The sequence below is a fragment of the Medicago truncatula genome, chromosome 3 (assembly GCF_003473485.1).
Source record: "Medicago truncatula cultivar Jemalong A17 chromosome 3, MtrunA17r5.0-ANR, whole genome shotgun sequence".
In the NCBI taxonomy this organism is placed as follows: domain Eukaryota; kingdom Viridiplantae; phylum Streptophyta; class Magnoliopsida; order Fabales; family Fabaceae; genus Medicago; species Medicago truncatula.
In genome coordinates this window covers 42,067,050-42,080,565 of record NC_053044.1, presented here as the reverse complement: position 1 = coordinate 42,080,565, position 13,516 = coordinate 42,067,050, and the positions used below count along the sequence as shown (strand labels likewise).

Genomic DNA, 13,516 nt, shown 5'->3' with positions numbered 1-13,516 from the left:
ACCTCCGATCGAATACAAATTACATTGTATCCGCGTTTGGAGTATGCGTTATTAGAGCAAGGCTCATTGCTAAATACAAATTTCCGCAACTATTATACAAAAAAAATAGATGAAAGACATGTAATTCAAACTAATTTAACAATGTATCATGATCACGGATAATCCATCCCTAACGTTTTTAAGTTAAGGTGTGACATAATCCTCTGCTCAATTGAGCTACAACTTTTATTCAGTCAATAAAACCAATCAAAAAATTATTTATTAAACTGATTTGTCATTTGATTCGATTCTGAAACAGTTTTTAACCAAATTATAATCAGGAAAAAAAAGAAGGAACGGCAACAATGAGGAAAGTAAGATTAAGGCACCCTTTTAGAAAATCAAGAAAAAGTCACCACTCTCCTAACACAAACAAGAAAAGGACGTGCAAAACTCAATCGACGGGTATTTTTACGAGACCCAGGTAAACAAAACTTAAATCAATCATGCAATTAAAACCATAGAATTTTCCAAGCAAGTCAATTAACATAAACCATAGTTGAATACGAAACAAAAACTGCTGCTCAAACTTCAAAAACAGCTCATAACAAACATAACTGAGAAAGTGCAACAAAACTGACATAATCTATAAATAAAGGGTCTCAACTATTGCCTCCAATAACAATTTATGATGAAGCACCACTTCGAACAGCTTGAGACTTCTTCTTGTTTGTTGCCAACTGGGTCTCGGGCTACAGGAACAACAACAAATAAGTTTGATAAAACACCCTCTTTAGAGTGGAGATGAAAATTCATACATAGAAGCATAATAACGACCCAATACCTCTTTCTGGACAGTCTCTTCCTTCTCAGATAGTATCAGCTCGATGTGGCAAGGAGATGACATGTAGGCTGCCAAAATAAAAACCGCCAGTATATAAGTATAAGAATGCAAAAACACAACAATCTATCCAGACAAGAATAAGAATAGTGCAACATACGATTGATTCTTCCATGAGCCCTGTAGGTACGTCTTCTTTGCTTTTGAGCTTGATTGACCTGGACATGGGACACGTAGAGAGCATCCACATCCAAACCTTTCACCTAGAAGTGAACAATTAAACAAATAATGTGAGTGAAAGCCGGTTAAACATATCAAACTGCAAATAGAATACATGATACAAAGCTCATTACCAAATAAAAAGAATAAGAAATTAGAAATAGAAGACATACTTCAGCATTACTCTCAGCATTCTTAAGCAAGTCAAGAATGAATTTAGCTGACTTGACAGGCCAACGCCCTTGCCCATTAGAATGTCTGTTCTTTGCTTGGGCAGTCCTTCCAACACCACGACAGAAGCGTCTGAAAGGAATAGCCTGTTTGTGGGCCAAAACATCTTCCAAGTATCTTTTGGCTTTGGTCAGGGGCAACTTCCTGATGGCAAACGCTGTTTCCCTGGTGTTCTGCACAGTAAAATAGACACAACCGTAAGTCTTTGAAAAATCATACTAAGAACAAAAACAACTAAAGGAGTCTATATTTTTTTTTTTAAGAAACCAAACTAGTCCACCAAAATTGACACCGAGTTATTCGAACCTTGAGACCTTGAGAAGAGCATACAACAAGACCTCAAGCCAACACCATCGTGTCAACTCAGGTTGGGTTTAAAGGAGTATATTAAACTATCAAAAAACAAGTACTTAAAAAATAAATACATATGAAGGGCATGTTTGGAATGACCAATTTAAACTTATCTACTGATATAAGCACTAATGAGAATCTAACGAGAAGATATGGAAACAGATTGTGACATTACAATAAGTTGTTCAGCTTATTTCCCTATGCTCTCAAAGGATACTTCACAAAAAAAGTTTATAGCTACAAATAAAACAATGACTTTATTTTATCTTTTGTTGTAAAATTGCTTACACAAAAACCAATTATATGATATAAGCACTTATGCAAACAAAATGCAACTTCTCTATAGGACAAAGGGTCGATTTGGAATGGCTTATTTTTGAGCCTACGAAAACCAGCTTATGCAAATAAATATTCTTTTACATTAATTCATAAGTTCTCAATAACCAAAATTGTATTTCATAAGCTGTTTTTCATAAGCTTGTTTTCATAAACTACCTTGACAGGATAATGAATAATAAGCAAAAACTTCATTATTGGCATAAGGGCCATCAATTCTGGCCGATCGGTGAGCATACAAAAATTACATGAAATTCTAAAACCTAACAATCTCATATCATGATCTATCTCTACAACTGATGAACAAAAGTTAACAGAATTAAGTACCTTGAAATGAACCCTAAGGTCAGCACCTCTGGCCTTGGTTGCTGCAATTAAAGATCAAAACAAAAAATTAGGTTTAAATTGATCTAAAATCAACACAACAATGCAAACATTCTTTTCAACAAATAAAAAAAAAAACACAAACAGTAGATGTATAAAGAATAAATTTATGAAAGAAGAAATTGAGAGAGGATTTACATTTGGTGGGATTGTCGGGCTCTCTGGAGTACTTCACCATGGCTGCTCTGCTAATTCGTTAGGAATGAACACGATTGTGGGAAGGAGGCTGAGAAGATTCAGCAGATTAGGGTTTTTCGTTATTTATATATAAATGGTACCCTGTTGTATTATAAAGAAGATGGGTTTAGCTTGGACTTTATGGACCCGGCCCATATTGTATTGCTGGATGTAAATTTGATCTTGGGCTGCAAAATATCGATATCTTTCTAATTTAACCTCTAAATTTTATGATAATATAATAACAGTTTTTTGAAGGATAATTATTTTGTAAAAAAATACAATAACTAATTTTTAAAGTATATAAGATCCATCAATTTAATTTTCATATATTTTAAAGATTAAGTTGACCAATTTCATTATTTGAAGGTTTATTTTTTAACCAGATTTTAAAACCTTTTTTTCTTAAGGTTTATTTATTGTTATATGCTGCAAATGCATGTTTGTCAATAGCCCTCGTGAACTTAGCTTAGTTGGCAGGACAGTGCATAATATATGCAATGTCTGGAGTTCAAACCCCGGACACAAAAAAAAAATTGCATGTTTGTCAATGATAGGATGAAAAATATTGTGTCCAAATGCATGTTTGTTGCAAATTTTATGAAGCTGCCAAATGAAACTTCAGGGCTACCGTGCGATGTCACCTCAATTTTACTCCAAATACAAATATATGTTTATTTATTCAACCTCTTTAATTTGTAAATCTAGTGTATTTAGTGGTTGTGGCGGTGAGCCAAATACTAAGGGGTGTATTGGATTAAGATTTCAAATAATTTTAAAAGACTTTTTTGTTTTATAAAAGTCTTGTGGTATTCAATCAAGATTTTTAAGGAATGTAAAACATTTTTGTGGTATTCAATTAGGATTTTCAAGATTTTTTAATGAGTTCAATGAAATTCAGCGGTATTCAATTGAGATTTTGCATAACTTAAAAATTGTCTACTGGTATTCAAAACTATACGGATTTTAATGGATTGTTGTGAGTAATGGATTTTGTGAGATTGTTTAGTGTAAAATGTACCTACTAACAATCTCACACCTAGCCTTGAGATTTTTCTATCTCCCACACATAGCCTTGAGATTTTGTAATACTCTTCCAAATATTTTTTTTTTTTTTTATGTTTCTTTCAAATTCTTTTCTGTTCTACTGTAACAATGGCAGATTATATATTTTGTATTGTCGAAATCATCATGCCTCTAACTTGCACTTTTCTTAACATAATTTTTACGTTCATTAAAAAAAAGAATGTACTGTATAATCTTGTGGTTAATTTACCATCTACCTATATATCAAATTATTATAAAAATCACAACTTTACGTTCATTGGTATTATAATAATTTTTTGCATTTTTCTACATGTAACATGCATTTTTCAATCAAATTATTATAATCAATAAACTAACATAACTTATTTTTAGGTCTATTTATTTTGATATCATATGTCCAGAATTTTTAAGATCAATCAACCTGCTAGTAGTATATTATCTAATAGTCTTTTTTTTGAAGAAATATTACACTCATTGATTCAATGTTTTTTTTTTCGGTTGATTTATAACTGTACTTTTGTTTTTGAGATTTTTTGATCTGTACCGTATCTTTAAATTTATTGACCCTTTTAAAATCTTTAAAATCCTTTAAAATCTATATCATGAATCCATTAAAATCTTGCAAGAATCTTGATTGTAAAAAGTCTTTCAAAAAAAGTCTTTTAAAATCCCACAAAATCAATACAATTCAACAAAGTCTTTTAAAATTTTCAAGATTTTTTCTATCAAAAGAGTCTTTTAAAATCTCAATCCAATACACCCCAAGTGACATGCTTCTTCTAATTGATGCTCGTGTTCATACTAACAAGAAATTGAATTTGTTAGAAAGACATATTAACAATGCATTCGATTCACTTTGTTTTGATATTTTTGTGAATGAATTTTATAGCTATTTGTATTCCACTATTGTGTTTTAAGCATGTTAAGAGATCATGGATTTTTCATTATTCTTTACCACCCATCATATGTGGAAGACATTAGATTGCAACTTGCAAGTATTTAAAATTTTAGTTTGTTAATTTCTTATAACATTATGAAATGAAATGTTCCTGTGTATCGTTAAAGTGTTCCGACTTACTATCAATTTTTTTATAAGAAAAAATTAGATTGACAAGATAATATCATAGTCTAAACTCTAAAGTATGAAAGATTTTTGGAGTAAAAAAATACTTATAAGCATATTTGCATTCACATTTTTCTAAAGGTTTGGTGACTCAATTTCATCTAACTATATCTTTTTTTTTCCGGTGTTAATGCTCCCGGAGAATGGGATCCGCTAATCCAAAGTTCGATCATAAAGTAAGTATAACGTGATCAATAACTGTTCCACCAAAATTCTTTAATAGAATTTGTTTTTTCAAGCAACTTGTCGTTTGTCTAAACAAGGATGGCATTTAGTATACACAAGTCCATATTTTTGGGTACCATACAAAAGTGAGTTTTTCACCTTTGATATATTATTTAAAAATTCAATGGCCAAGATTAGAGAAGGATTACTTAAATAGTAGGTTTAGTGTTATATTTTTGGTATTTGCAAAAAGGGTGTCCTACAATAATGGAATTCTATTTATGCAATTAGGATAATAAAAAATCATTGTGTATAAAAAAAATTAAAAATTTCGAAGTATCATGTGATTGTGAATATATCACATTGTTTTTTAAAGAGTCAATATATCACAACTACACCTAAACTAAACACGAACTTTAATTTGAAAACTAATTTTTAAAGGGTAGTGTTAATAAACCTAAAAGAAGAAACATTTTCTAAAATTTTATACATTTAAATGATTAAAAAGTTAAATATTAAATACAATGCACACATTTCAATATTTTCTTTTCTATATTTGAATCATTAAATTCCCCATTTTTAAATCCTCTTCCCTTGTTGAAGAAGTTATCCACCGCATTTCCGTTTCATGCGCAATGAACAAGACTCGAAAATAGTGGCTAACACATGCTAATCAAATTACTTTGATGCAAACAAACACCAATATACTCAACCTCCAAACCAAGCAATGCATCTTCAGCACATGCATTTCCACACATTTATGGGCAATGAATGCCACATTGCCACTGACCACAAATACAAAGTAAATGAACCAACTGCGCCATTAACAACTTCACTGCATCTTCTTACAAATTTTCATTAGAAGAAAATTATATACATCATTAAATTAAAAAAAAAATGTTAGGTAAAGTGGTTATTTTTTTCACCTTAGCGCTTCTGATCTTCATTCCATGCTCAATTTTAATCGGAACACTGGACATTCGATCTTATTATCAACAATCACCGTCGATTATTGCAACTACTCCGTGCGCCGATGAAGCTCCATTAAGAGTCTACATGTACGATCTCCCTCGCCGGTTCAACGTCGGAATGCTCGACGGCCGGAACACAACGGAAGCTCCGGTGACCATTGCTGATTATCCGCTGTGGCCTGATAATCAGGGTTTGAGGAGGCAGCATAGTGTAGAGTACTGGATGATGGGTTCGCTTCTTAACGGTGGTGGCAATGGAAGTGAAGCGGTAAGGGTTTTGGATCCGGAGGTTGTTGATGTGTATTTTGTTCCGTTTTTTTCTTCGCTTAGTTTTAATACCCATGGCCATCACATGAGGGATCCGGAAACGGAGATTGATCATCAATTGCAGGTATTTGATTCGTTTAACCCGACTCGTCTGCTGTCATTGCAAGTTCCAACAGTAGTATTGCATAGAAGTTGCTTGTGTATTTGTCTCTAACTGAATGTGACATAAATTGATTTTTAATGAATTGATTATGTAAAGTCGACTTTAGTTAAAAGTGAGTTGAATGTGAAATGATTTATGTTTGGACATATTCACGTGGAAGTGAGTTGAAAGATACAAATTCAAGTCTCAAGTTATAATCAATTCCCGAGGCAAAATCAATTTTACTGGAAACATCCAAACATGTCAAAATAAAATTTGCTCCATCCAAAATTGAGACGAAACGCACACATAATTTTCTGTGTGTCTTTAATTTTTTAATCTTATGTTGTTTCTTTCGTGTACCTGCTAGTGTTAAACATGGCTTGTTTCTTGTTCCAGATTGATTTGATGGGATTATTAGGGCAATCAAAGTATTGGCAAAGGTCTGGAGGTAGAGACCACATATTTCCTATGACACATCCCAATGCATTTAGGTTCTTGCGAGATCAGCTGAACGAGTCTATTCAGGTTGTTGTTGATTTTGGCCGTTACCCCAAAGGTGTATCTAATTTGAACAAGGATGTAGTGTCCCCATATGTACATTTCGTAGATTCTTATGTAGATGATGAGCCTCATGATCCGTTTGAGTCTCGCACCACACTGCTTTTTTTCAGAGGGGGGACACACCGTAAGGATGTATGTATTTATGTTGATGAGATTTAATTGAAGGAATAATGCTGACTTCCTTATACTTACAGGCAACTTGATTTTTGGGGTGTGTCATGTTTGCAGAAAGGCATTGTTCGTGCTAAATTCACAAAGATATTAGCTGGTTTTGATGATGTTCACTATGAAAGAAGTTCTGCTACAGGAGAAAACATAAAATTGGTATGAAGTAAGTTATGCATGATGTTTATAACTTCTATTGTTTTTACTTTGATTCAAATACTGGGATTCTATTTGTTTTCAATGATCAAAATGAAATGTTTTTGAATCGTAAGAACATGCTTCATTATATTTTCAGCTAATACTGCCACTTCTGTAAAGAAAATTTCTTACTTGTATGTCCTAGCATTAGACGGTTCCTTTGCTACTGAAACCTTTCATATGTGAACGTGTTTAAGCATGCACCAATACGAGGGAGCATAGATCTTGAAATTTTCTGTGATCTTTTCTGATTTGCAGTGGGAGAATCATGGTTAACTGATTGTTTTTCCTCCTTGTATCTTTCTGTTTCGCTGTCCTTTTTGTTGATAATGACAAGAAAATTAACTATACTAATCATTGATGCCCTGCTTCTGTTATAACAGTCATCTAAAGGGATGCGTTCATCAAAATTCTGTTTGCATCCAGCAGGAGACACACCTTCCTCTTGCCGCCTTTTTGATGCAATCGTGAGTCACTGTGTTCCTGTTATTGTGAGTGATAAAATTGAACTCCCATTTGAGAATGAGATTGACTACTCTCAGTTCTCATTGTTCTTTTCTTTCAAAGAAGCACTGGAGCCTGGCTACATGATCAATCAGCTTCGCAGTTTTCCAAAGCAGAACTGGACTGAAATGTGGAGGCAACTTAAAAACATCTCCCATCATTATGAATTCCATTATCCACCAGAAAGGGAAGATGCTGTAAATATGCTGTGGAGACAGATCAAGCACAAGCTTCCAGGAATAAGACAATCAGTTCATAGGAGCCAAAGGCTTAAAATACCAGATTGGTGGAAGAGATGATTTTCAGATTTCTGATCCATCCGTTCTCCAATTACAGCGGCATCCCCGAAAGGGAAGAATATATTGACACGATCACTTCAAATATAAAAATTTAAACTGAGATTTGATAGCATTCTGATATGTGATTTTTTTGGTCCTTGGCCTCTGACACCTCACTTGCATTCATGATATTCATCTACATTCTCTGTGCGGATGGCTTCTTTTCTTTCTGGTTGTTTTGGATGAAACTGGACACTAGTTGCCCAAGTGAGAAGATGTGCTCTCAGGATTTATCAAAAAGCCAAACACTGCTTGTGCATATGCCACATGAAAATGGTTTTGAAGTTTTTGAGGGTTACTGCCTGACTGATAGAGGCCAGTAAGTAAAGAAGGGAAAAGGGCATATAAACAACAAAAAGAGATTACAACAGTTTACTGTTATTCAACCTATTAGTTTGTACATATTTCATTCATTGAAAGAGAATAATAAAATTCCTTTGATTATGGAATTTATTTTCTATGTGATGTTCGTTGCTTTGAAAGTTTTTTAGTCTAATATGAAGCTTAAGAAGGGAAATCTCCAAATTCAAGACACGTGACAAATGTTGGTGACAACTTAAATGATCTACCAATTAAGGATTAAGGGTGACATACAAACACCAAACCCAAGATCTTTTATATAATGGCTTGTTTACTCTGGTTTCTTGTTGAGATAATGGCCTACTATTAGTCTGAGTTTGTAAGAACACTCTCATGGAGGTTGTCTATAAATTATAATAAGCATACCCGTCAAAACATATCCGCGCTTCAAAATAATCGAGTGCTGGCAACACTCATTCTAATAATTTCTTTCTTAGCACTCACTCATTAAGTGGAAAATATGTAGGTTAAACCATTTTGAAAATGGAAAAACATAAAGTCTTGCAAATATTTCAACTTCATAAAAAGTAAATGTTAAAAAGAAAGTGTTAGATTGAATGTTGCTGGCACAACTCTGCTTGGGATATGGTTATAGAGTATTGGTGGGCATGTAGTTGCTGCTTAACAATGTGTTGTCTTGTTGGTCCTTGAGATCCATGAATTTATGATTAATGTCTTTGTAGGTGCTTCAACGATTAGGGCGATGCTAAATGCTTCAACATCTTTTATGAAACAATTTAGATTGAAGGACACAGGCTGTACAAAGTACCACAGTGAAATTTATGTACTATTGTCTTTTGTGAAAACAATTTATATTTGCAGCTCCATAGCTCAAAGTCTAAACTAGACTAAATGCATGTTTGATTGTAAGCTGAAAATAGTTTTTTCCTAACATGCCGAGCTGAGGTAGATTCAATGCAGAAGCTGTTTTTTGGAGCTTCAGTTTCATCGTATGATTATATTTTTTTGCCTTGATATATGGTGAGTGGTCGTTGTTGACTATGACAGTTTGACTGCAAATTTGGGATCAATTTTTCTTACCCTATCATAAATAATTTGTTCCCTTTCTCTCTTGAGACGGTTACACCCACCCACAGTTCATATGTTTATGTTTTCGTCACATAAATAATTTATTTTACATTTAACTTCCGTCAAGAAAAATAAAATATATGAATATAATAAAGAAATAAATAAACAAAATTCCATTTGCAAGTAGGAGAAAACATCCACATTTGATAATAGAACACCAGGTCTGTTTTGTTTCGCGTTTGGATACATACGGCACTGAAACACGATAAAACTTTAGTTCTTCTACAAGGGACTAGGAACAGGGTATTATTACATCATAGTAGTACTGTACTACACAACTGAAGATTATGGTGCAGCACTTGAGAATCAAACGAACATTGTTAGGATCAGCTTCCTCTACTGCTCACTCTTCAGGTCATCTTCTATCATATAAGTATAACTCATTTCATTCTTCTTGTTTATGTTAATCCATTGCTATGATGAGAGAAAAACTGAAAATTAATACTCATCCTTGAATCAACAAAAGCTAATGTAAAGTTTGTGTATTGATTACATATACATCAACTTTGATTTAAAATTGGAAGGATCCAATATGTTTACCAACCCCAAAAACTAGATAGATAGGTAGAGATAGATAGTAATCAATTTCAGTGCCAAATTCGGTGTTGTTTGTTTCGTAACGTAAACAATCATCAAAGATACGTGGTGGCTAGGGAGGGCCCACCAATGTGAACTTGGTCAAACCAAACTACATAAGAAGACAGGGTTGGTTATTAATGGAGTTGTTTTGTTGTTACTACTTGTTTCAGCGTGTAAGTGAGTGGGGGAATAAACAAGAAGCCTGATGGGAGTGGGTGGGTACGAGGAGTTACCAAACCAAAAACAACTAAACCAAAACTAATCTAACTTAATAATAATGTCACAATTAATGGAAAAAAAGCATAAAAAGACAAAGAAAAAGGGAAAAAATAATTTAAATTTTATGTGACACATCACATGGAGTCCACGTGGCTTAATGTGGTCCCAAATTCCCAACAATACACCATAGCTCATGGCTTGTCTATGTCATTTTGCTTTTTATGTTTTGTCGGGGCAAAAGACGACAATGCAAACTATTGAAAAATTACCACACTTTCTTCTCCACTATACTGTTTGATTACCTGCTTTGTAATCAACTTGTTGTATAATAAAGGCCATACTTCAACTTAGTGATATTGGCATTGTGAAAAAGAAGAGGGTTGAAATGAGGAACTCTTCTGATTGGTTATATGCAGATGATGCTGCAACATGTGGTTCACCTTATTGGATTGGTAAAGGACTCACTTGTGTTTGCTTCAAGCCTAAGGGAAACTGTCAACCAATCTGCATTAATTTGACTCCTTTACAGGTATTTGTGTTTTACTTAATTACTTGCCTACTTTGTTATTAATTTCATTATTATTTGTACAATTTTCAAGCTTTTAGTTTCTGGAATGTGCTTAGTTTTGGTTTGTGTTGTTCTTCTACTTGAATTAAATCATTAGTTACCTGAATCTGTTGAAACAGCTGGTTATTCTCTGGACAACCTTGAATGCTAGCTTCCAGCTAGTTATTAGTTATTCTTTGTGCTTATCATATCCTTCATTCAATGTTAAAACCACCTTCCTAAGGTATAATTGAAGTTACCAAAGTGGCGCTTTTTAACAATTTGATGTCTATCTATAAGTTTGGATGGTTGCGTTAGTTGTAGTACAGCATGTCATGATTATGATGCAAATATGGGGAAAAATGAATGTAATGTAGCTAGAATTTGCATGTAATTGGAAATCTTGTTTGTTTTCTGAGATTATTGCAGAAATAATGTTTATTGCGAGTATCCAAAATTTGATTCCAAACATGTGAGTTTGTGTTTCCCACATATCTTTTTGTCCCAAATTTATTCAGGACTGATAGCATTGGGTAAAAATGAGTTATAATTTATTTTTTTCAGGAGGAAAGACTTAGAAGACTAAAACGCCGAATGAAAGTTTACTTTGATGCTTCAAAGCTTGATCACCAGGTATATAGATTCTTGATATGTGTTTCCTTATTTTACTTTGCATCATAGTAGGCATATTCTGTTGAGTGATTTGCTGTAATCTTATTCTCAGCAAAACTTATACAGAAAAACATATTGACATGAAAAATGGTTGGTTCAAACTTCAAACTAAGTTCAGCAGTATTGAAAGTTTTAACATTCTTTCACATATTTTTTTAACCTTTATTTCAAAAGCCACTCATTATTATATTCTTTCAAGGACAGGATGCTTTGAGAGCTCTTTGGTCTGCTTCCTTTCCTGGTCATGAGCTCAAAGGCTTGATTTCTGATCAATGGAAAGAAATGGGATGGCAGGGAAGAGATCCATCTACTGATTTCAGGTTATATTTTTAGCTCAGTCTCTTTCTATGTTTTGAGGTTGTTTTTGTTCTTGACATAGTTTTGACTTACCCTACTATTTTGGACCAATTTCTTAAACAGAGGTGCTGGTTTTATATCTTTGGAGAACCTCCTATTCTTTGCCAAGACATTCTCCGTAAGCATTTTAACTATCGCAATCTTTTCAAAATGGATCGTCTACTGTTAGCTATACAGTGCAGCCAACTACAAACTGTTAGATGAAGAAAGAAAGAAGAAAATCTAATAATCTATAGCTGTCTGCATTGTAAGATTGACTATAGAGGATCGAGGTTTGGATCTTTTTTAGACTCAAAATTAAAATATCAGGTTTCCAATGTCGATGTAATCTTTAGGTAAAATTAATCAGTTTTATTTGGTCCAACTCTCCTGAGCTTTGATCTTTACTCTGCGAATAACTTATTTGCATTTATCTTAAAGTTTCTGTTTGTGTTGCAGACTTCTTTCCAGAATCTTTTGATGAAGCAAGGAAGAAAGGGAGTTGTCTTCGAGTATCCCTTTGCTGTTGCTGGCGTAAATATTACTTTCATGATTATGCAAATGTTAGACCTTGATGCAGCAAGTATGTCATGTGGATGAGCCTGCCTTTCTATCACTATGCATTGTGTTCCAAAGATATTTAATGCATGTATGGAATTGGCGGTGAATTTGACAAAATCACAGTGCTACATTGTGATTCCGACAGATTCACCGTCAATCCAAATGTGCACTTATACACTTGCTTTGTTAACATTTTCCCATTTAATTAAAACACGGGTCTAGTAGCCCGAGTCTCTTATTAAACTCAAATTGAAAACAATATACTGCTAATGCCGGGAAGTTTCTTCACTTGCAGCCAAACCCAGGACTTTCATAAGAACAGTTTTTCTACAAATGCTGTCAGGTAAGAATTAGAAACTATTGTTTTATTTTGTTTTGAGAAGGAAAACCTAAATTGATCACAATTTCGTCCTCTGCATTATAACCATTCTTATGATATATTCTCAACATTTGCAGAAAATGAGTGGGCATTTGATTTGCTTTATTGTGTGGCATTTGTGGTTATGGATAAACAGTGGTTGGAGACAAACGCTACGTACATGCAGTTTAACGTGAGAATCCGTCTACTTGTTATATGATTCATGAGTTCCTTTTAACCTTAGTCCTGGATTTCAAAATTGATGTTCATATGTAAAATTTTGTGTGCTTTATTGAAGAGGCTCTTTCAAAGGGGTTGAATAATTGTTTCTTTTTCATTCCTATCATCACAGGATATCTTGAAATCAACACGAGTTCAGCTGGAAAAAGAGTTGATGATTGATGATGTTCTACGGATTGAAGACATGCCTTCTTACCGTCTTCTTTCTTGAAAAGTGGTTCAAGCTGATCATTACTAGCATATCTCTTATTCATCCCCATCATTCCTTACATGCTACGATATCTCTAAAGCAAACACCTTTGGAAGTGTTACAAAAATTCTCACTTTGCGAGTTTTGACTAATCATTGATAGGGAAAGCCTAGATGATGTGGATCAACTAATTGAACAAATTTGTTACACGAGTTTATAGTCCAGTAATGTAATGCTACTATTCTAGAGTCATTGATTGGAACTGATACATTCTTTGTGTCGATTTTTAGACTTGCTTGACCTTAAAATTTAACATTCTAGAATTGTGGTGTTGGATGAAAATGCTCAGTCAAATTTGGTAAA

The 13,516-nt window shown here is 33.6% G+C and overlaps 3 protein-coding genes across 4 annotated transcripts; 2 read left to right on the top strand and 1 right to left on the bottom strand.

Moving 5' to 3' along the window:
- Positions 1-464: 464 nt before the first annotated feature.
- On the bottom strand, positions 465-2,636 carry LOC11427020 (60S ribosomal protein L17-2). The gene is made up of 6 exons (XM_003601750.4): positions 2,480-2,636; positions 2,285-2,325; positions 1,213-1,443; positions 981-1,083; positions 824-891; positions 465-731 (listed from the first exon to the last, which is right to left on the bottom strand). The coding sequence occupies exons 1-6, from the start codon at positions 2,517-2,519 to the stop codon at positions 666-668; spliced, it is 549 nt and encodes a 182-aa protein (XP_003601798.1). The 5' UTR covers positions 2,520-2,636; the 3' UTR covers positions 465-665.
- Positions 2,637-5,466: 2,830 nt separating this feature from the next.
- Positions 5,467-8,467, top strand: LOC11438956 (probable arabinosyltransferase ARAD1). Of its 2 annotated transcripts, none has more exons than XM_039831607.1 (4): positions 5,467-6,092; positions 6,633-6,929; positions 7,026-7,121; positions 7,544-8,467. In XM_039831607.1, exons 1-4 carry the CDS (start codon positions 5,751-5,753, stop codon positions 7,961-7,963), a joined length of 1,155 nt encoding a protein of 384 aa, XP_039687541.1. In that variant the 5' UTR covers positions 5,467-5,750; the 3' UTR covers positions 7,964-8,467. The 2 variants fall into 2 exon arrangements, with proteins under 2 accessions (XP_039687541.1, XP_003601797.1); XM_003601749.4 differs by having other exon boundaries at positions 5,469-6,215.
- Positions 8,468-9,542: 1,075 nt separating this feature from the next.
- On the top strand, positions 9,543-13,516 carry LOC11438521 (ELMO domain-containing protein A). Its single transcript, XM_013605767.3, has 9 exons — positions 9,543-9,805; positions 10,666-10,778; positions 11,361-11,429; positions 11,673-11,788; positions 11,889-11,943; positions 12,264-12,387; positions 12,661-12,708; positions 12,822-12,916; positions 13,076-13,516. Exons 1-9 carry the CDS (start codon positions 9,739-9,741, stop codon positions 13,172-13,174), a joined length of 786 nt encoding a protein of 261 aa, XP_013461221.1. The 5' UTR covers positions 9,543-9,738; the 3' UTR covers positions 13,175-13,516.